Source organism: Thermothelomyces thermophilus, chromosome 1, assembly GCF_000226095.1.
Source record: "Thermothelomyces thermophilus ATCC 42464 chromosome 1, complete sequence".
Classification (NCBI taxonomy): Eukaryota; Fungi; Ascomycota; class Sordariomycetes; order Sordariales; family Chaetomiaceae; genus Thermothelomyces; species Thermothelomyces thermophilus.
Window position 1 is genome coordinate 1,003,226 of NC_016472.1, and position 19,629 is coordinate 1,022,854.

The 19,629-nt window shown below is 58.5% G+C and overlaps 7 protein-coding genes across 7 annotated transcripts; 3 read left to right on the forward strand and 4 right to left on the reverse strand.

Moving 5' to 3' along the window:
* The first annotated feature begins 153 nt into the window (after nucleotides 1-153).
* Nucleotides 154-4,128, forward strand: MYCTH_2294400 (uncharacterized protein). Its single transcript, XM_003658481.1, has 2 exons — nucleotides 154-3,366; nucleotides 3,425-4,128. The coding sequence occupies exons 1-2, from the start codon at nucleotides 335-337 to the stop codon at nucleotides 4,074-4,076; spliced, it is 3,684 nt and encodes a 1,227-aa protein (XP_003658529.1). The 5' UTR covers nucleotides 154-334; the 3' UTR covers nucleotides 4,077-4,128.
* Nucleotides 4,129-4,821: 693 nt separating this feature from the next.
* Nucleotides 4,822-7,311, reverse strand: MYCTH_2294401 (uncharacterized protein). Its single transcript, XM_003658482.1, has 3 exons — nucleotides 7,061-7,311; nucleotides 5,616-6,993; nucleotides 4,822-5,516 (listed from the first exon to the last, which is right to left on the reverse strand). The coding sequence occupies exons 1-3, from the start codon at nucleotides 7,091-7,093 to the stop codon at nucleotides 4,984-4,986; spliced, it is 1,944 nt and encodes a 647-aa protein (XP_003658530.1). The 5' UTR covers nucleotides 7,094-7,311; the 3' UTR covers nucleotides 4,822-4,983.
* Nucleotides 7,312-7,811: 500 nt separating this feature from the next.
* MYCTH_2087238 (uncharacterized protein) lies at nucleotides 7,812-8,686 on the reverse strand. The gene is made up of 2 exons (XM_003658483.1): nucleotides 8,401-8,686; nucleotides 7,812-8,301 (listed from the first exon to the last, which is right to left on the reverse strand). The coding sequence occupies exons 1-2, from the start codon at nucleotides 8,542-8,544 to the stop codon at nucleotides 8,098-8,100; spliced, it is 348 nt and encodes a 115-aa protein (XP_003658531.1). The 5' UTR covers nucleotides 8,545-8,686; the 3' UTR covers nucleotides 7,812-8,097.
* Nucleotides 8,687-9,266: 580 nt separating this feature from the next.
* Nucleotides 9,267-11,031, forward strand: MYCTH_2294405 (uncharacterized protein). The gene has a single exon (XM_003658484.1). The coding sequence runs from the start codon at nucleotides 9,471-9,473 to the stop codon at nucleotides 10,674-10,676; it is 1,206 nt and encodes a 401-aa protein (XP_003658532.1). The 5' UTR covers nucleotides 9,267-9,470; the 3' UTR covers nucleotides 10,677-11,031.
* A 1-nt stretch (nucleotide 11,032) lies between these two features.
* MYCTH_2294406 (uncharacterized protein) lies at nucleotides 11,033-12,432 on the forward strand. The gene has a single exon (XM_003658485.1). The coding sequence runs from the start codon at nucleotides 11,355-11,357 to the stop codon at nucleotides 12,162-12,164; it is 810 nt and encodes a 269-aa protein (XP_003658533.1). The 5' UTR covers nucleotides 11,033-11,354; the 3' UTR covers nucleotides 12,165-12,432.
* A 1,496-nt stretch (nucleotides 12,433-13,928) lies between these two features.
* Nucleotides 13,929-15,584, reverse strand: MYCTH_2294408 (uncharacterized protein). The gene is made up of 5 exons (XM_003658486.1): nucleotides 14,892-15,584; nucleotides 14,777-14,809; nucleotides 14,633-14,678; nucleotides 14,471-14,541; nucleotides 13,929-14,390 (listed from the first exon to the last, which is right to left on the reverse strand). The coding sequence occupies exons 1-5, from the start codon at nucleotides 15,065-15,067 to the stop codon at nucleotides 14,270-14,272; spliced, it is 447 nt and encodes a 148-aa protein (XP_003658534.1). The 5' UTR covers nucleotides 15,068-15,584; the 3' UTR covers nucleotides 13,929-14,269.
* A 524-nt stretch (nucleotides 15,585-16,108) lies between these two features.
* Nucleotides 16,109-18,133, reverse strand: MYCTH_2294412 (uncharacterized protein). Its single transcript, XM_003658487.1, has 2 exons — nucleotides 17,486-18,133; nucleotides 16,109-17,352 (listed from the first exon to the last, which is right to left on the reverse strand). Exons 1-2 carry the CDS (start codon nucleotides 17,889-17,891, stop codon nucleotides 16,187-16,189), a joined length of 1,572 nt encoding a protein of 523 aa, XP_003658535.1. The 5' UTR covers nucleotides 17,892-18,133; the 3' UTR covers nucleotides 16,109-16,186.
* Nucleotides 18,134-19,629: the final 1,496 nt, after the last annotated feature.

The window sequence follows — 19,629 nt, forward strand, 5'->3', positions numbered from 1 at the left end:
AATGCGCCACCCCTCGAGACTCCGCACTCGATGGCACCTGACCCTTGGATGTTGCGAAGCCGGTCGAATGCACGTACCTCGTCTCCCAGGCAACGACGCGCATTGATGAGGGAGTAAATCAACAGGTCGCAGTTGCCATCCCCACAAACAAGCCCTTCACCGACTGAAGCCCATCCGATTTTGTTTTCAACCGTCAATTCCGTCACCACTCATTACCGGCCTTTTAGCTCTGGGGAGGAATCAAGGAGGAGTTCCTTCCCTTCCCTGGAATCCAACCCCCCCTTTCATTTACCCTTTAATATCAAGGCCGAGCAAACCCCAGCAATCGGCCACGATGGATGCGCAGTCGCCGCCAAAGAGGATGACTCGCGCGCGCTCTGCGGCAAAGACATCTGAGCTCGCCGCAAAGTCGGCCCGCGTCGTCACGCCTGCTGCCAGGGCCAAGACTGCCCGCAGCGCAGCTACTACCACAGCGACCACGAGAGCAACACTCAAGAGGAAGAGCCCCTCCGACGACGACGAGGACGGGCACGAGATGCAGCCGGCAAAGAAGATAACCATAGCTGCTGCCGACAAGCCCACCCGCGGTCGCGGCCGTCCGAGGAAGGTTGTTGTCGAGCAGCCCGCGGCAGAGCCCACGCCCGAACCTGCGCCTGCGCCTGCACCTGCACCTCCCACGACCGTTCGCGCCCGTGGGAGGCCGAAAAAGGCCGCGGAACCATCCGCAGAGAAGCCGGCGAAGGCTACCAGGGTCACCCGCACCAGGAAGACGGCCGACGAATCCACCAGTGCCGCCGCTGAACCTGTCAAGAAGGTGTCCCGTGGCAGGCCGGCGTCCTCAACAGGTACAGCAACAGTGACGACTACCGCAAAGCCCGTGGCCAAGTCGGCTGTCAAGAAGACGGTCAAATTTGAGGAACCTGAGAAGGAGAACGTTGCGCCTACCTCCACGGCCGCACGGAAGGCGTCCACCAAGACCTCAGCGCAGGGCCCCAGCACGACAACCACCACCGCCGCCGCCGCCACTACTTCCGGTCTGCGCGGGAAGCCGGTTCGCAAAGCAGCATCTGCTACGGCTACCCGGTCGGGCCGCAAGACCAAGGCAGCACCAGATACGGAATCGGGCGAGAACGTGGAGAAGCCAATGCCGCTGAGTCCTAAGAAGGTCAATCAGCTGACGATGAACTGCGTCGAGTCGGACGATGAGCTCGGTATGGACGAGAAAATCCCGGTCAGGCCGTTCAAGAAGCTCCCCATCAAGCCCACCACCAGGAGCGCCAAGCCGACAACGGTACATGCGCCGGTCTCTGCTGGAGAAAACGACGAAAACGCGATCGAAGTCAAGCAGGCCGAGACGGAGGTCAACCTTCTGTTGGCGAGTCCGGCTAAGCGCTTGCCGCCGACTCCCTGGAAAGGCAGCATCCAATCGCCGGCGAGGCGCGTCGAAGGTCTTGTGCCTGCATCTGCGCAAAAGACTGAGGGAAAGGCACCCCAAGTCCCGAGCAAGACGGGGCTTCTGCAGTCGCCCGCAAAGAGACAGCCGCTCAACCTAAATCCACATGGGACCGACAGCAGCAGTGGGTCGGGTATAACACCCATCAAACTTTCCTTCCTCTCAACTCCAGCAAAGCGGCCTCCCATCTCCCCCATCAAGCCTTTGCCCAGGACCATTGAAGAAGAGGAGCCGACCGACCGGAGTCCGGCCCCCAAACCGACTCTCCTTGCCAGTCCCTCGCCTCAGGAGGTATCTGAAGGTCTTGAGGAACGACCCAGCACGACAGAGGACAAATCCGCGGACAATGAGACACTCCACGAGTCGCCCACCACACTCGACTTTCCTGGTCGCCTGTCGGCTGTTTTGCCGCGGGATGCAGACCCGACGCTAACTCCTCCCGCCTCGACAGCGTCAGCAGCTACAGCCCAAGCGCAAGCAGAAGAGGATCAGGCCGAAACCAAGGAGGATGTCCAAGAGCACGACGGGACGGAAGACCAAGGAGAGCCAATGGTTGTGGACCAGCCGTCCGCCGAACACCCTGCTGCGGACTCCGCCAGCACCACTCCCCCAACGTCTCCCAAGAACATCAATCCCATGTTTGGACTGCGCGCCAAGGATCTTGATCCCTACGGCAACCTGGCTGATTCGGACTCTGACGACGACGACGACTCTCCTGTGAGACAAAGCAGGTATACTTCTGCCTTCAGTGCTTTGCCCGCCACTCCTTGTCCCGGTTCAGCGAATTCATCAAAGGTGTGGCAGTCCTCCAGCCGCAGCATTGCTAAAAAGACGCCGAAGAATGGTGGCCTGGACTTCACACCCCTTGCCCAGCAGTTGAGTGGGTGGACTGCTGGCCCGACGCCTCTCAGGATCGGTTCACCTGCCGGTCTGGCGACCGATTCTCCAACAGCCGATCACACGCCGAAAGCGGTGTCGGCTCCAGCTGAGGCCCCCCAGAACACATTTTTCGAGGATGAGATGCACGTCCGGCCTGAAACCATGGACGCCGAAGAAGATGCAGCCACCGAGGTGGGGGACGACGACGACGACGCGGTTCTGGAAGACCTTTCGTTTACCGAGGAGGATATGGAGCTTGCCGCGGAAGCAAATGAGATGTCTCTCATGGAAAAGGAACAGGGCGACCACGGCAGCCAGGATCACGATGACTCAAACTCGGAAGCCAGCCAAGAATATGGCGACGAGAACGCGATCCCCATTGATCCCACGCTCGCCTCCTCAGGCAATGGTCTCTCTGGGTCAGCGGTCCCACCTGTAACCCCCCAGCGCACGATTCGTCGTCGCGAGGTGCACACCGTTGCCAAGGTGCCCCTGAAACCCGCCGATGAATCCACGCCTCAGCCCAGGCAAGAAAACCGTTGCTACAGCGTCTCGAGACTTCCGGCTGCCAGACCCACTGAGCGGTTAACTAGGAATGCCACGGCCCCGTCGTGCTCGCCTTGCAAGGGAGGCGAAGTTGACCCTCTTGACGATCGGTCGGTCGATGGGAGGGCCGACCCTAGTCTGCCAGTGACGCCCCAAAAGGCAGATATCTGGTCAACGATGGGCACACCCGCTCGGACGCCCCGGGGGGATCTTAACCCTGCCCTTCTCCAAGGTGCCGTGGTCTTTGTCGATGTTCACACCAGCGAGGGTGCCGATGCCAGTGGTATCTTTGTTGAGCTTCTGACCCAGATGGGCGCGCGTTGCGTCAAGACGTGGTCATGGAACCCCAACAACTCGTCGGAATCGGGAGCGGATTCGCGAGTCGGAATCACCCACGTAGTCTACAAAGACGGCGGCAAGCGCACCTTGGAAAAGGTACGCGAGAGCGGTGGGTTAGTGCAGTGTGTGGGTGTCAGCTGGGTCTTGGAGTGAGTAAATGCTTTTCTACCGATCTGCTGTTCGCGGATGTGCTAACGGTTTTCCCAGCTGCGAGCGTGAGAACCAGTGGCTCGACGAGAGCCCGTACTACGTCGACACCTCGCTTGTCCCCCGCGGCGGTGCTCGTCGGCGTAAGAGCATGGAGCCGCGCTCCATCGCCAAACTCAACGGAATGCTCGTGCCACAGCCCGTGCGCAGCTCTCGCGGCTCGCAGACCGCGCCAAATACGCCTGCCAACAACCGCCGCGCCAGTACCCTGTGGGTTCGATCCCCGGAGAAATATTCTGATGAGGACGACGACGACCACGATGGCTCGGACAGCGGCGATGACAACGACGATAAGGGTGGAGGCGAACACACCGAGTGGGGTGCGCTCACACCGGTTCCCAAGACCCCGGCGCCCGAGGCCATTGCCCGCTTCGTTGCCAACATTAGCCCGGGCTCGGCCACCCCGTCGAGCGTGGGCAGCGTCGACAGCGAGGACCCGCTCGGTCACGGTGACGAGCACGACCGCAAAGAGGCGCTTCTGCGCACCTGCCCGCCGAAGCGCACAGCCTTTGTAGAGCTGGGCGAAAGCATCCTCAGCAAGGAGAAGGACGAGCGCATTCTCATGCGGCTGATGGCGGCCCGCCGCAAGAGCCTCCAATTTGCACCCAAGATCGGAAGCCCGCTGTCCAAGAGCTGGAAGGCGTGGAATTAATTAGACCGGAGACACATTTGCATGTTCCTTTACCTACTGTATTGTTTTGTAATTATGGGTTGATGGGTTGATGGGGGGTGGTTTCTGCTTTTGGCGATTGGTTGTCAGGGTGGTGAGAATGCATAGAAACTGAGCCGGACCAGACGGACAGTGTCACTTATTTCGGGTACAGCAGCGCGCTCGGTCGCGCAATTCACTTGAGCGCTCTGCCGCTTTGGGTGGGAGAGGTCGTTGGATTGGCGTTCCGGCTTAGGTGTATTGTTGTGCTCATTCCAGGGTATACTCGATTTATTTGCGTGCATACGCTTCATGCATTCATACAGCGCCTGTTGCTCTCTTTGGCTGGAACCGGATGCTCGAACCCGTCTCGGTCTGTGCCTTTTTTTCTTTGTTTTGATGAGCCAGTCCTGGCTGCCATCTGCTGTCTAGACAACCTCATCGACAGCCGGCGGTCGACAATGCAACCCTCTGTATTTGGAGGGGAACTAGACACGCATCATGAAAAGGCCAACGACACAGGACACGCAGTTGATCTTGGGTTACGTCTTCGCCTCGGTACTGTACATTGGTAGTAGGCTCATCCATTAGGTAAATTATGACGTCCCTACAGTATGTATGTACATACCAACCTCCCATCCAGCCGTAACCCAAGAAACGCCTCGCTATGCGCTACCAGTCTAAGAGTAGTTAGGCATGCCCAAGCAACCCATCTGCCAGTCCATTCCAAACACCCCCCCCCCCCTTTTTCCAACCCACCATCCCGGCGCCGCTATTGCACCAACAAGAGTTTTTTTTTTTTTTCCTTTTTTGATACAATGTTGTACAATAGATAGGAGGTCGAATCAAACCCCCCAACCACTCTCCACACCATCCTATGCCCTTTTGTTTGTCCTCCTCCTCCTTGTCTTCAGACGCCCGCAAACGTCTTACCCACCACGTCCGCCCCGCAGACGGCAGCCCTCTCGCGCTCGCTCAGCGCCCGGCTCCACAGCCTCAGCTCCTCGAGCGTCACGTTCTTGTTCTCCCTCACGAGCCAGCGCAGGTCACGCTGCTGCTGCTGGGGCTCGTCGCCGTCGCCGTCGCCGCCGCCAATGACGTTGCCGGGACCTCCGTTCGCGGGACCGACGCCGACCCCTATGCTGCCTCCTCCTTCCCTGCCCTTCTCCCTCGACAGGATGGCGAAGCGCAGGCCGACCTCGGTGACGGTGACGATGATGCTGATGACGATGAGGAAGATGATGATCCAGGTGATGTAGCTCATCTTGGAGTCGGCGATGCTGTCGGCGAGGATGTCGGCGAGGTCGAGGAAGACGCGGCAGCGCTCGTTGAGCACGCGGATGCGCGGGTCGATCTCGAGGTACTCGCGCACGGCGACGTAGAGCGGGTGCAGGGTCGGCTCCGAGTCCCAGAAGAAGTTAGGGACGTCGAGGATGTTGGAGGCTTGGGGGGTTGTTTTTTTTTTTTTTGTTAGTCTTGGGCCTACAACTCTCGTGAAGGAAGGAAGGAAGGAAGGAAGAAAGAAAGAAAGGAGATGCTTACATAGGTTGATATCGACCCGGCTCTTGAACAGGCGGCCAAGGATCTTGACAATCTCGGTCCGCGTCATGTTGAGCTCGCCCGTGAGGGCGAGGCGTTTGGGCACGTGCTGAGCGTTGAGCATGGTCTCGGACATGCGCGCCTCGAAGAAGCAGAGCTTGGTGCTCTGGGCGATGGCGTGGCTGATGGTCAGCTTGACCATATGGTCCGAGCGGGGGAGCAGCGTGATCATGTCGTTGAAGACGCGCGGGCGCTTGACGTCCGGGCTGTACTCGAAGTGGAACTCCTCGGTCTCGAAGTCCATCTCGTCGAGCGGCCCCGCGACCAGGGGGATGCCCGTCTCGTGCTCGGCAAAGGTGAGGTCGGCCAGGATGTCCTTCTCCTGCCGCTCGGTGAAGTTCCAGAAGACGACCACGCCGTATGAGAAGACGAACATGTCGCCAAAGTTCTTGGCGTCGGGGACCAGCCGGTTGATCGGGCTGCTGACTCCCTCGTGCCCCGGGGCTTGGTCGTCGCCGCCGCCGCCGCCGGTTCCTCCCGTCGAGGGCTCAAGGTTCTCGGGAGCGCTCCCCACATGTTGTAGTAGCGGCCCGGCAATCGGGCTGCCGCCGAGCCCCTGGGCACCGTAAGAGTACTCGTCCCAGAGACCCTCGTGCTCGTCCCTGCGCTCGCTGCGCTCGATCTCGAGATCGAGAACCGTCTTGCCCGTCCCCGGCGTCTTGAGGACGGGGCGACTCCTCAGCCGGTAGCCCTCGACGCCGGGAAGGAGCGGGAGGTGGTACACGGTATAGAGGCAGTCGTCGTACAGCTTGATCTTGGCCTCGTGCTTCGTCTTCAAGAAGTCGGCCGTCGCCTGCATCTTGTACGACTGGGCGGTGCAGTAGGCTGTCAAGCGCGACACCTTCTCCCCGCGCTGGACCTTGGGCAGGCGCTCTGCATAGCTCTTCCCGCGGATGCCGCCCCGCTTCCTCAGCACGTCGAGTTCCTCGTCCTTGAGCGGCCGGTCCTCGTCGTCGGCCCGCAGTATCGACGCCCGCCGTGCCAGCTCCTCGTCGTCGCCCTCCGCTTCTTCGTCCTGGGGAGCCTCGGGGATCAAGACGAGCTTCTCGCTCACTTTTGTGGTTCGCGAGGGGACATTCTGTTGGCCGGTCCGGGCGGAGGCGAGGGTCGGGAGGCCTTTGCCTTGGGTGTTGCGGCGCATGGCCGCGGCGCGCGTCGGACGCTGTCCCGGGGGACCCCTCGGCTGACCCGAAGGTATGTCGGACGAGTACTGAAGGACGTTGTCGACGGATATCAGGCGAGTGCTCGGCCGCGCAGGGCCGGTCGCCGCTCGTGGGCGGTTGGTGCCGCGGGGCAGTGGGGGGTCTCGGGAGTCGGTCACCTAGCGAGCATTAGGAATGCCGTCCTCAATTCGGCGTGGCACCCATTTGTTACGGAAAATGACATACCAAGACCGAGGGCCCTCTCTTTGAGGAGGCCATGCTGATGGAGTTTTGCTACGAAGCCGTTCTTGGATGGTCTTAAGCTTTGTCGTGAAGTGTTGGGCGTTCCTGATCAATTGAACGTCACGACGGGTTTGAACTCGAGAGTCTACCTGTTGCGCCCCTTGGGCATACCATCGGCAGTCGCAATGCTCGTCGACGTTTCGGCGTATCGACTGGGTTGCACCTCGGTACAGGATCGAGGGTGGAGGTGGTCGGGTTGTTGGTCGAATTGACGTTGCACAATCCTTGGCGCCATTTCCCCAGATTATGGAAGGCCAAGCGACGTCATTCCACATCACCCCACCCGAAGCATGTAACTACATAGTACCCAACGGATTAGTTACCGTAATCCACATCGGGATTCGTACCGATACATACATTGACGTGCAGACCATGGGAGCCGGACACGCGGGACCCATACCTACGCGTATTTGCTATTTGCCGTGGCGTGCATACCATACAGTCCATACACGAGAATTCTACCTTCTGTACGGGCATACGTATGTATGTACAAGTGCACTCTCTCAGGTCAATAAAACAGCGGACGCCAGCCCATTCGAGGTAAACATCGAGACGGACAGGTCTTTATTGCGCATATACGCTTAACTCTAAAACATATACGAAAAATCTGCATGATCAGCATTCAGGTCAGCCACAGGTTGAATCTACGACGGTCCTACTCATAGTATGCTGACTGCGATGGATGATGCTTAGTCAACTCTTCCCGTCGGCCCTGCTCTAGGCTCTGATGGAACCTGGACACGGCGAGCAGGCAGGCGAATCCCTTTTCCATTGTATGTACTAGTCAATTCCCAAAGCGACATTAGCCTTCAGTCAATGCCATACCGTAACTCATAACGCCTTTTCCCACGCCACATTCCTGGCCCCGCCAGGGGACCTGGTTGGTTGGTATCTCGTAGCCGGAGGCGTTTGCGTGTCGCAACCGAACCCTTATACTTTATATCTTTCCCCTCCGCAGTCCACCTCTGTCAACCTCGGTCCTACCCATATTGCATCGGCTGATTTGGTTTCGGCGATGGCTGTCCCCATCCCTGCGGTGGCCCAGGCGGAGGCTGCATGTGTATTCCATGCCCACCTTGCCCGCGGAGCGCCTGGACGTCGGGACGGTGCGAGAGGGGCTGCTCAAAGTGGCAGATTCGGCACGTCACGTCTTCGTAGCCCTTTATCGACAGGGGAAGCACGGGCTGGCGCGACAATATGAGTTAGCGCTGCGGTGGTGGAATGCGCGCCCGTGGTCCCATCTCGAACCCGGGGCGGGGGGGGGGGGGGGAGCGCCAACTTACAATGAAGCAAAAGGTGAACCAAGGATGCGACTTGGTTACCGAACCCGAGTAGTTGCCGCAGTTGTTGCATCGGCAGACGAGCCCTTCGTAGCCTTCCACCTCTTTGCGGAAGGTGTGCTCGCCACAGGTGAAGATGATGCACATGGTTGCGGAAGGCACGTGTCGGTCGACGTGCTGTTCAAGATGGTGGGGTGATGCGCTTGGTCAGGATGGAATGGGTCGTGTATGAACTGGGATATCAAAAAGGCCCCCTGGCAAGTCGACTTGGGTTGGGTTTGGGTTGTATGTCCGAGGCTAGATGGCGGGTTGGAAAGAGGTACAGGTCGGAAATAAAGAGAAATGGACCGAGCACACCGAGCTGTGGCATACGTAACGGACCTGTCCGCAGCTCGACCGGCGTGGCTATACCAGAGGATACTAGGAGGACTTGGCATTCGGTATGCCGCAGCGAGCATGCCGAGACTTGGAAAAAGTGGGACAGGAATTAAAGCGGCAACGAAATACAAAGTACCTACACTACGTCCCTAGGTTAACTACTATGTACTAGAGTAAGTCCTGGAAAAGTGTTAGATGGTACAGTATGCACGGATGTATGTGCTACCGTCAACTGCGACACCTAGTCAAATGGTCCCAAAAAGTTGAGCTACGCTGCAAACCCAACGGCCTGCGAGTCTATGTATCAGAACAGTCTGAGATTCCAGGAAAGTGGGGGTCCTGCCCAGGTTGTTGTCGTTATTGAACGTCACATCACCAAGATCTCTGGGCAGTAACCTGCTCCAGCTTCCTAAGGCACCCTGGACGAAGAAATAAGGGAATCTAAGGGAGCAGGCTCGAGAAATGAGGTCAGTGGTTGGCATGGGAAGGAGCCTGCTGAGCTACATAGTGGAGCTGGTGCGGTGGCAGCCTTGTGGGGCCGTAGCTGTCTGTCAATCGAGACGCGGCGGGCGATCTTGGGGCCCCCACTACGAATTCTCGAAAGTTTCGCGTATTCGAGGTTCAAGCACAGGCAGACCGCAACCTTGCCCCTCCCGCCCCCCAAAAGCTCTCCCAAACCTTGCCAAAACCGAATCATGCTTTACGACCTCAACATTGCCTGGTCCCCGGGGGTACCCGCTGCGGACCTCGAGCGGACCCTCAAGTTCGCCAAAACCTTAGGCTACGATGTCGTCGCCCTCAACCACATCATCTCGGGCCCGATACCGACCCAACCGAACCCGATCACCAACCCGGTCCCCCAGCTCACCCCCCCACACCCCTCCTACCCGGGCGGCCGCGGCCCATTATCATCCTCATCATCATCATCATCGTCATCATTGTCGTCGGCCTCGACAACAACAACAACAAACCGCCCCCCACCATCCAAACCCACGACGTCCTCCCCGTCCTCCTCCCCCTCCTCCCCGTCTTCTTCCTCCTCGCTCCCCATCACCCTCCGCCGGGCCACCCTGGTCATAAGCGACCCGTCGACGACCAACTACCGGCTGGCCGACTACGCGCGCGCCTACGACGTGCTTGCGCTGCGCCCGACGTCGGACAAGTCGTTCGCCTGGGCCTGCCTGGGCACGACGGACCCGCCCGCGCTCGTCTCGCTCGACCTGTCGTCCCACCTCGGCTGGCACCTGCACCACCGCACCGCCATGGCCGCCGTCCAGCGCGGCGTCCGCTTCGAGATCTGCTACGCCCAGGCGCTGCCGGGCAACAACAACAACAGCACCGGCAGCAGCAGCAGTGGTGGCGGTGTTGGTGGTGGTTATGGCGAAGGAACCGCCGCCGGCCCGGGCCCCGGCCCCAGGGAGAGGGCCAACTTCATCGCCAACCTGCAGGCGCTGGTCCGCGCCACCAAGGGCCGCGGCGTCGTCGTCAGCAGCGAGGCCCGCGGCGCCCTCGGCCTGCGCGCTCCCGCCGACGTCGTCAACCTGCTGGCCGTCTGGGGCCTCGGTCCGGAGAAGGGGTTCGCCGCCCTCCGGGAGGGCGCCAGGGCGGTGGTGGTGAACGAGGGGATCAAGCGGCGCGGGTTCCGCGGCGTGGTGGACATTGTGAAGCCGGCCGAGGGCGGGAGTGCCGAGGCTGGGAAGCAGCAGCAGCAGCAGCAGCAGCAGCAGCAAGGACAACAAGGTCAGCAAGGGCAGAAGAGGAAGAATGGTGAAGGCAAAGGTGCTGTAGGAGGAGGAGGAGGTGGTGGTGGTGGTGGTGGTGGTGGCAGCGGCCAGCAGGGTGAACTGAGCAAAAGGCAGGCAAAGAAACAGAGGAAGGAGGCTGCCCAGGCAAAGGCGTGACGAGTCTCATACCATCGACTCTTCGTTTCTTTTCTTGTTTCTGTACCAACTTCCCGCTGCCCGGCTGGCCGGCTGGCCGGCTCGCTGATCGACTGGCATTGCGATACCCCTATAGATGTGGCTGGTGGGCGGAATGACTTTGGAGACCATCGACACTTTGCTTTTGTTCTTGGTCTTGCTCTCAAATATATAGACATGCCGGTTCTACCGGGCCATGGTGGATGGCCACCTAATGCTATCTACATATCAAATGGAAAAATAAAAAAAAAATAAAAATAAAAAATAAAAACCGACTTCCCGTTTCCCTGAGCATATGACACAAAGTACAAAGGCAATATCACAGAAACACAACAACAACGAAGGGTCTCCGGCCATGGAATCAGAAACGAAGAAGGGGGTATAGTCTGCACGGCCCGGCTTTTCTATTCCAGTTTTTTTTTTCCTGGTTTACTCTCTCATTTCTCGTCTGTCCCGCGCGCATCGAGGCTTTAGACCACCACGACCGAGGCCGTAGCCTGCGGGACCAGGTTCCCGAGGTTGAGCTGGCTCGATAGCGTCAGGCCCGAGAGATTGATTGTGGGGCCGGCACCCCCGCCCGCGCCCGCACCATTCGCAACAGGCGGCGTCGTCGGGGCCGAAGGGGGATTGGCGGCAGACTGGATCGGCACGAGGCCGGGGATGCCCCCGAATGCGCCGGGAAAGTTGACAGTAGGAGTGGCGATCGGAAGCACGAGCGTATCGGTCAGCGAGCTGGCGGAGCCGGGAAGAGGAGCGAGCGACGTCACCGAGGAGGTGGCCGAGCTATCGGAGCTGGGGAGAGGAGCGAGCGTCGTCGTCGACGAGGAGGCGGCCGAGCTATCGGAGCTGGGGAGAGGAGCGAGCGTCGTCGTCGACGAGGAGGCGGCCGAGCTGTCCGAGCCGGGAAGAGGAGCGAGCGACGTCACCGAGGAGGAGGCGGCCGAGCTATCCGAGCTGGGAAGAGGAGCGAGCGTCGTCGTCGACGAGGAGGCGGCCGAGCTATCGGAGCTGGGAAGAGGAGCGAGCGTCGTCGTCGACGAGGAGGCGGCCGAGCTATCGGAGCTGGGAAGAGGAGCGAGTGATGTCGACGACGCGACGGCCGAGCCGTCTGACACGGGGGCGCCGGCGACAGGGACGCTTGTGCTGGCCGAGCTGGTCTGGGAAACTTGGGAAGAAGACGAGAGTGCCAGCGAGGTTGAGGACGTCGAAGCGTCCGAGGGGCTGGGGGGAGGGACCTGTCCCGATTCGGTTGTTGTCCCTCCCTGCGTCGGCAGCGATGCCAGAGAAGAAGACGAGATCGAACTCGCGTCGGCGGCACTGGAAGGAGCAGCCGGCGGGTTTCCAACCGAACTGGTTATCCGGGCCCCTTCTGGGACGGGGATCACCGTGACACCAACCCCGCCACTGGCGACCACCGAAGATGGAGCTCCTCCCGTACCCGACACCCCGTCCACTGCCCCGTTGGCTTGACCTGGGAAAACGGTAACGGTTGATGCCGGGGCTGTGACGGTTACGGTGACTATGCCTGTCCCGTTCAACCCAAGACCCGCGCCGCCGCCGCCGCCTCCAACCGTGATGGTTTGCCGAACTGTTTCGGTGACAGTCGCGCCAAGTCCAATGCGGCTAATAATTTCGAGAAAGCCATCGGCTAGGTTTGGGCTGCTCGTGACCTCCTGTCGTCGGCTGAACACCGCGGCCTAGGCCCCAGTGAGCGACTTACACAGATATTCTTTCCAAGACATCTTGCTTACCTGAGCGAGCGACGCAGAGCTCAGAATAACTGCTAGGTATGGGACATGGGGCCACATTCTGACCTCCTTCCCAACTTGGATGGTTCGCACCGTCCTCGGTCTTCGGGGCACCGTAGTAGTAGTAGTAGTGGTGGTGATGGTGGTGGTGGTGGTAGTAGTAGTAAGCAGCTGATTAAGGAAAAAAATAAAATAAAAACAGAGATGGGCGTATTCAGCCAGCCGTCAGCCCACGTGGTAAATCGCTCGACTAACAAGCGAGACCCGTTGCTGGTTGTGAGCGGGTGACGATGCAAAAAGAATGTCGAGACTATAAAAACCAGAACGATGAAGGGAGTCCGGTCGATGAAAAGTTGAAGTTCAGGTGGCCAGGGCCATACAGACGTGCGAAATCCTAGCACTGCTGGATGTCAGAGAGAGAAAAAAAAGGGACCTGGGATATCGACACGTCGATGACCGCCAGGGGCAAGAAGAGAAGGGCACTCGTGGTAAAAAGAACGTGGGTGAGGCAAAATTGCTCACAGAAATGACGGCAAGACGACAGAAGCTGGGAGGAGAGGCAAAATTGAGATAAGGATCCCCTCCGGAGAGGAACGCGTAGTAGGGGTCTTGGCGGGAACCTTTCGAAGGGGGCTCCATTCATCCGTCCTCCTTGCCGTCGCACCTGGCAAGGGGGGGACGGACGAGCCCGAGACGTTCTAGTCTACTCTGAGTAGACGCTCCGCGCGCCTGTTCAGGGCAACCATGTCTGAGGAGCAGTCTCATGCGCGTCTTCTCAATCAGGTCGCGTGCTGATGAGGCTCAATTCTGCGGGGGCCCCTAAGTTCCCTGTTAACGCATGTGGGTTGCGGCAGGGGCGTCCTACGCCGCAAAGGGGCATCAGACGGACCCCAGACGGTTCGTGTCAGAGGTCGGTCCACGCGAAACAGACCCCCCTACGCGAGAGGCGCAGGGGAGACCAGCATGAACAAATTGAGCATGCACTACTCCGTACACCACTATGTAACCCATCAGGAGCCCCTCAACAGCTTGCAACTCCGAGGAGGGAAAGCTAAACTTCTAGCTCATCGATGGAAGCTCGTCTCCGTAGGCATCACCTTCGTGGATTCGCAAACAGCTCAGTGCGGCGTCGCGGCAAAAAGTCCGTTAGCATCGGGACCTCCACTATTCGGGAACGCGGCAAAAAAATTGAGCAAGAATTGGAAAGAGAAGCTTATTATCTTTCGGGAAGAATAATGCATCAAGTTCACGACGCACCCTCTTCTCGGCGCTGTAAGAAGGGCTTGGTGTTTGATGGGTGATGGCCCTGATGAGTGATGGAATTGAGGTGGATGGCTCGTAATCCAATCGGAAGTTTTCAGAAGCTTTGACATAGTTAACCCCTGCCCAGAAGCTTGGCGGGGGTAACTCCGTACACTAGTGTACTAGTCCCAACCGCCAAGATTCTGGATCCGTCATCGGCCAAGCGTCTTCTTGGGCTGTGACCCTCGACACATCTTTAATATTATCCGTACAAAAGCACGTTAGGGACAGAAGCCGTCAAGCGATAAGTTAAACAACACGTCAATTACAGTTACAGAGAGTCTCGACATTCCCAACATAGGTTTCGACTAACAAGTTTCAGATATCCACGTTTTTGCCCTTGGAAATCGCCCACACCCCCGTTTTGCGCCTCTATTACTCTGTACTCACCACGTCCTTGCTTTTTTTATGTGCCTTGACTTCCTTCAACCGATGCTGCAGCGCCCCGAGTCGCGCAGTAGTAGACTAGTAGACATCACTTCCCACCCTACAGCGCGGGTGCCTGCTCTTTAGTAACTCGTCTGCTTAACCGGCCAACTCAATCGGGGGGTCGAGCGAATCTTGACCGTCGCTGAGCTGCTCAGTTGGCCCGCCATCCGGGTATGTCTCTGATCCCTCCGGGATCGGGACCATGGCCGACTTGGTCCTATAAGCGATGGAGTCAGTCCGCCCCCCCTCACCCGATTGCAAAAAGGCAAAGCGAAGCGCGCACAGGGGCCGACGTACCAGATATGAATGGCCGACTTCCAATCCAGTCCTTCGATACATCCTCCCTTGACCGAGACGACGTTCTTACCCTGGGCTCTGAAGTCAGAGAACGAGTTGCCGATAGGGGGGGGGGGGGGGTGAGGTACGGGGGATGTTAGGATGCGGCCAGTAATGACTTACAGGAATTGTGTGAATCAGCCGCGTCCCGCATCGCGTGCAGAAGTAGCTGTGAGGAAGGGTGAGGCGAGTTCCCGCCCACTCCCCCCCCTTTTGTCAGCGCTCCAAGGCCCTTCCGGTTTGTCCTAGTCCAGAGGCAAAACGTACCAGTACATTGTCTCTCCGAGGGTAGTTGGCCGCCTACCGAGAGATGGCTCGGTTAGAAACCGAAAAGTAATAATACCGGCTTAGGACGGGAGAGACAGCCTGCTGGTTGACTCACTTGTAACAGCCCAGCAGTTCGGCATCCGGCAGCGGGAACCGGGGGAAGATGGCCGACGTCCCAAAGGCCGAGCTCGACTGCCGCTGACAGTCGTGGCAGTGGCAAATGTACAGAGCCAGTGGCTTGGGGAGGGGAGTCTTGAAGCTCACGGCTCCGCACTGGCAGCTGGCTTCCATGGCTTCTGCTTTCTGTATCTCCGAGTTTGACCCCTGCTCAATGAAAGGTTTGTGGCATGTGCTGCGCCCTGGGCGAAGAGCGAGCAGAGAAGGATGATTGGGAATTCGAGGTCCGAGAGTGATCTAGTTCTGTGCTGAACCTCAATGGGCACCGTCAGACTCTGGCAGAAGGATCTTGATATAAACCGGGTCGCGACGGCTTCCAGCAGCAAGCAGCAGTCGTTGCAATCTAACCCTCTCGGCCGTGTGCCGCGCCGAAGACAGAGCTCGAATGAACGAATACGGTCCAGACGAGGGAGATGGCCAAGGAAAGAGATGGCAGGACAACCTAAGGCTGCAATCCCTCCCGGGCAGCGACGGCCTTAAATCTGCGGACTCAGCCCTATGACTCTGCTCACGAATGGGGCGTGAGTCACTGGCCTGAGGTAACAGGGCATTCAATCAAAGCTCCGCGAACGCGTGGTCACATGATCACCCGTCAATCAATTTCATCACAGGCGGCTCGGCTCGCTTCCTACTATTTTAACCTCCTAGGGAAGGTATGGAAAGACTAACAGAACAAAGAGCTCTCGCCCAGCAAGGCGTGGAGCTTCGTATCCCGAGGCCGGGCGGGGCCGACCCGACGTTTCCCCGATGACCCCGCGTAGCCCCGATAGTATCCCCGAGGGGCCAAGTGTTCAGATCCGATAATCGTCCTCCTGCAGCTAGCAGCATTGGATGCCGTTGGATACCATTGGATATACGATACACAGAGGTTCTGGGACGAGTGGGACGTTGATTCTAGCTCACCTCATGGCTCCTTTCTCGCCGGGTCAACAAGCACGTAGTATCCGTATTGAACCTGGTATATTGCCCCTGATCAATTGCCTTTGAAAACCCCGTCCTTTGGGTTCAGCTTTGGATTAGGCTTACCATGCGCCCCAATTCTTTGGGACCGTTTTGGGTCTATTTTAAAATATTATGATACAGAGTTTAGATGTTATACATATATATACACGCCTCCAAGGCCTGGGTATAAGGTGATAAAAAGATCATGCTTATCTCCACGGAAGAAAAAAAACATGAAATTAAAAGGACCTAAAAGACAAGTGCGCCAGAATGCAGGAATAATGTTCAACGTCACGCAGCTGCAGAGTACCCCTGGCTCCTTGGACTCGGCTCGGTCTCGTGCAGGCACATCATCTCCAACTTCCTAGCAAGTCTGACAAGCGGGCTGTCGACACCTCGCCAGAAGAGATCTGCCGCCCAAATAACGACCGGTGCGAGGAGCCAGAGCCCCAAAATCCAGCCAACGGTAATCTGGGTGATGGTTTCGTACCCGACAAGCCCCTTGACTCCCGTTGCGGGCAGAGGCGGCTTGTAATCCGGTGCCCCGGGTTCCCCGTATTCCGGGATTGGAGGGTGCCCGAGGAACCAGTCCTTGAACAGCTCCTCGACGGGCCCGTGGCAGATATACACGGCATAGCTGATCCGGCCGCAGTACTGCGCCAACGGGCCTTCGAAGAACCTCCGCAGGGGGGCAAGATCCCCCAAGGCCCAGACGGTCGCGACGGCTGACAAGCCGAACCAGAACTTTTGTGGCGCCAGGGCGTCCATCGTGGCGAACGGAGACGGCGTGAGCACCAGGAAGTAGCGAATGCCGGGCGTCCTGTCTGCGAATCGGTTCGGCCAGCCGCCGATGAACAAGCCTAGCACGATGAGAAAGACCTGAAAAGCCTTGAGGGCCCAGTTCGTCGAGCCTCGCGAGCGGAGCATCTCCTCATGCCCCTCCCACTCCTTCGCCCTGGCGGCCCGCAGGACGTGCATCTCGGCCAGGAACAAGCCGGCCAGGAACTCGAACCCGGCCCATTTGCCGCAGACCAAGCAGTAGCCGATCAGGCCCAGCTCGGCCGCGAGGCGCACCGGCAGCCGCACGCGCGACAGCATCAGCACCACCATGAAGAGCAGCATCGAGTGTGCGAACTCGATCGGGATCGTCCACAGGTGCACGTCGTAGGCGGGGCGCAGGTCGTGATCCCAGGCCCAGGGCCAGGTCACCTGGTGGAAGACGGCGCCGCGCCAGCGCCAGAGCTCCTCGGCCAGCGTCTCCTGGCCCCCCGGCAGGCAGCCGAGCTGGCGCAGGCACATGATGAGAAAGGTCGAGACGATGCAGGGGCCGAAGAGGCGGAAGGGGCGCCGGAAGGCCGACGACGCCAGCGCCGCGTAGCACTTTGCCGTGTCGCGCGCGTGCAGCGCCTGCACCGGCTTATATGACAGCGCGAAACCCGAGATGACGAAGAAGATGTCTGGCAGTGGGCGAGAAGGTCGTCGGGGGTCAGTTATGCGCCTTATTCTCTCTCTCCCTCCTCGAACCTACGGGAGTCTCCTGAAATATGTGTAGTGCTTTGGGTGCGGGGGAGGGGGGACTCATTCACATACGAACCATCGGCCGACCCGAGAAGATGCATCTCACAAACGGCAGCTGGATCAGCGAGTCAGGGAGATCCTTACTGCCGTACATGGGCGGCTCGTCCAGGGGTGGGTCGGGGCCTGGGGCGGGTGGGATAGGCGCGTACGGCCTCGTCAGCGGGCGGAAGTTGTTCTCGGTGTAGTGGCAGATGAAGACGATGATGGCGGCGATGCCGCGCAGGCCGTCGAGGTATGACGTCGGGTGCAGCCGCCATGTCGGGCGGTGCTCGGGGAAGAGGTCGTCGGCGACGAAGCTGGGCAGTAAAGGGCGAAGGCGGCGAATCCAGGATTGAATCGGGCCGTGGGTGAGGAGGCTCTGGGTGGAGGACGTGCTCGGCGTCCCGCGCCGGTGGCTTGGTGATGTGGTGGTTATCATGTCGTGCGTGTGTCTTTGGTCTCGGTGCTGCTGTTACGGCGACGGGCGGTCCGGTTGGGGAGCGCTAGCCGGTGCAGTGTCGGAGAGGCTGCGGCTCAGGACATTCGACGGGGTTGCTTTGAATTGGATTGCGGGTTAGAAGCCCGTCAAAAGATGGTGGTTCGTTCATGTGGGGTTTGAAGCTCTCTTTGTTGGCGGAAGTGAGGGAAGGGGGAAGCGGCCAACGTCGGCCAACGTCGAGGGGCCTGCACTTGACGCGCGGCGCAGGGTGTTTGAGATGCCGTGGTGCAGGAACAGTTGACGAACAACAGTTGGCATGTGGGGGGTGCTCGGTACTTACCCAACCGTTGTTACCCACCACACAGAGAGCGCAAACGAAAACCGCAAATCAGAGGCCGCGATGGGAGCTGATGAGAGAAGGAGCGAAGAGATGGGAGCCAGCCAAACGATTTGCCAAACCTCCTGACCTCAAGAACCGCGGGTAATCAGATTCCGCGCAAGAAAAGCGGATGGGTGCCGACAGGCCGTTGCACACTGCGGAGAGATCTTCGAGTCGCCGCATTGCAGTGGAGAAAGATCCTCGCTCCGCCACAACTCTTGTTCTTCCCAACAGTTACACTAGGGCCCGTCGATGGTAGCCGCCCCTTAGTGGAAAAATGGAGAATGACCAAGCAGAAAGAAAAAGAAATCAGGGGTTTGATGGTGGGACCCAGTCTGTGCCCGGTTGTCAGCAGCGTGCGAGTACACGTAATGTAGTTATTATATCTATTGTAGTATGTAATCTGAACAGACACACAAACGATGCAAGGTATGTATTGTACATGCAAACTTGCTTCTGTGTAAGATAGGTCACACGTACTATATACATACGTAGGTAAGGAAGGTAGGCAAATCCCGAACGAGAAGGCTCTGGGGAAAATGTTGTTGAAATGACTGGTCTGATGAGATCGATCTGCGTTTTGATCCTCCAATCTCTCAAATATTGGGACGAACGAGCAAATAGTGTACACTAGGTCGTCGACGGAGACTTGGAAAGAACGGACATTAGGTAATGAATTAATTAGGGGGAAAGGTACAGGCCGCAGACGAAGTTGCAATATTGGGATATCATGATTGTCACAGTGTGAATAGCCGATGGGTCTAGGCCGTTTCAAGAATCGGAACCCACCCTTGGCCGACGTCAGGTGTTCGATTTGAGCTTGGCTTTTACTCCGTAGTGGTTCTTTCTCGAAACACCGACACACAGATCACCACCTGAACGCCAACTCGTCTATCTGACACACCAAACCACTCCGTCTCACTTGCAGGACTAGAAAGGTATACAATTGACCATTCGCCAACAACTTTGGAGGGTGTAGCAGGTATCTGTCACAGATGGCCTTGAGGACCATCATCATTAAGTAACTGTGCCTCTTATTGTGCTGAGGTGCAGGCGTTTCTGCCGCAGCCATTCAGCCCAGGAGCGTACTAGTAGTTCCTATCATCCTCCTTCGGGCGTAAGCACGTAACAGGCCCATCTGTGCACCGCTGTGCCCCTCGGGGTGTAGTGTCACCACCGGCTCTGGCTCTGATTTCATAAGCCCAAGAACGGCTACTGTTTCACGCGTATCGTACTCAGGCTCGTATAACGCCGCAATCGCTTGCCATTGCCTCGATGGTCGCATGGAGAGTATCACTGCTTTTTCACACCCGAACTCGACCGGTTGGACAGTTCCGTCGGGAGTCGGCGCAACAGGAA

Coding starts and splice junctions, on each gene's coding strand:
- MYCTH_2294400 (XM_003658481.1), top strand. CDS start 335: ATGGATGCGCAGTCGCCGCCAAAGAGGATGACTCGCGCGCGCTCTGCG. Junction 3,367..3,424: donor GGTGTCAGCTGGGTCTTGGA/GTGAGTAAATGC, acceptor CGGTTTTCCCAG/CTGCGAGCGTGAGAACCAGT.
- MYCTH_2294408 (XM_003658486.1), bottom strand. CDS start 15,067: ATGGAAGCCAGCTGCCAGTGCGGAGCCGTGAGCTTCAAGACTCCCCTC. Junction 14,810..14,891: donor GAACTGCTGGGCTGTTACAA/GTGAGTCAACCA, acceptor ATCTCTCGGTAG/GCGGCCAACTACCCTCGGAG. Junction 14,391..14,470: donor AAGTCGGCCATTCATATCTG/GTACGTCGGCCC, acceptor CATCGCTTATAG/GACCAAGTCGGCCATGGTCC.
- MYCTH_2294406 (XM_003658485.1), top strand. CDS start 11,355: ATGCCCCCGAATGCGCCGGGAAAGTTGACAGTAGGAGTGGCGATCGGA.
- MYCTH_2294412 (XM_003658487.1), bottom strand. CDS start 17,891: ATGATAACCACCACATCACCAAGCCACCGGCGCGGGACGCCGAGCACG. Junction 17,353..17,485: donor CTCGGGTCGGCCGATGGTTC/GTATGTGAATGA, acceptor GCCCACTGCCAG/ACATCTTCTTCGTCATCTCG.
- MYCTH_2087238 (XM_003658483.1), bottom strand. CDS start 8,544: ATGTGCATCATCTTCACCTGTGGCGAGCACACCTTCCGCAAAGAGGTG. Junction 8,302..8,400: donor GGTTCACCTTTTGCTTCATT/GTAAGTTGGCGC, acceptor TTGTCGCGCCAG/CCCGTGCTTCCCCTGTCGAT.
- MYCTH_2294401 (XM_003658482.1), bottom strand. CDS start 7,093: ATGGCCTCCTCAAAGAGAGGGCCCTCGGTCTTG. Junction 6,994..7,060: donor AGAGAGGGCCCTCGGTCTTG/GTATGTCATTTT, acceptor AATGCTCGCTAG/GTGACCGACTCCCGAGACCC. Junction 5,517..5,615: donor CCGGGTCGATATCAACCTAT/GTAAGCATCTCC, acceptor CAACCCCCCAAG/CCTCCAACATCCTCGACGTC.
- MYCTH_2294405 (XM_003658484.1), top strand. CDS start 9,471: ATGCTTTACGACCTCAACATTGCCTGGTCCCCGGGGGTACCCGCTGCG.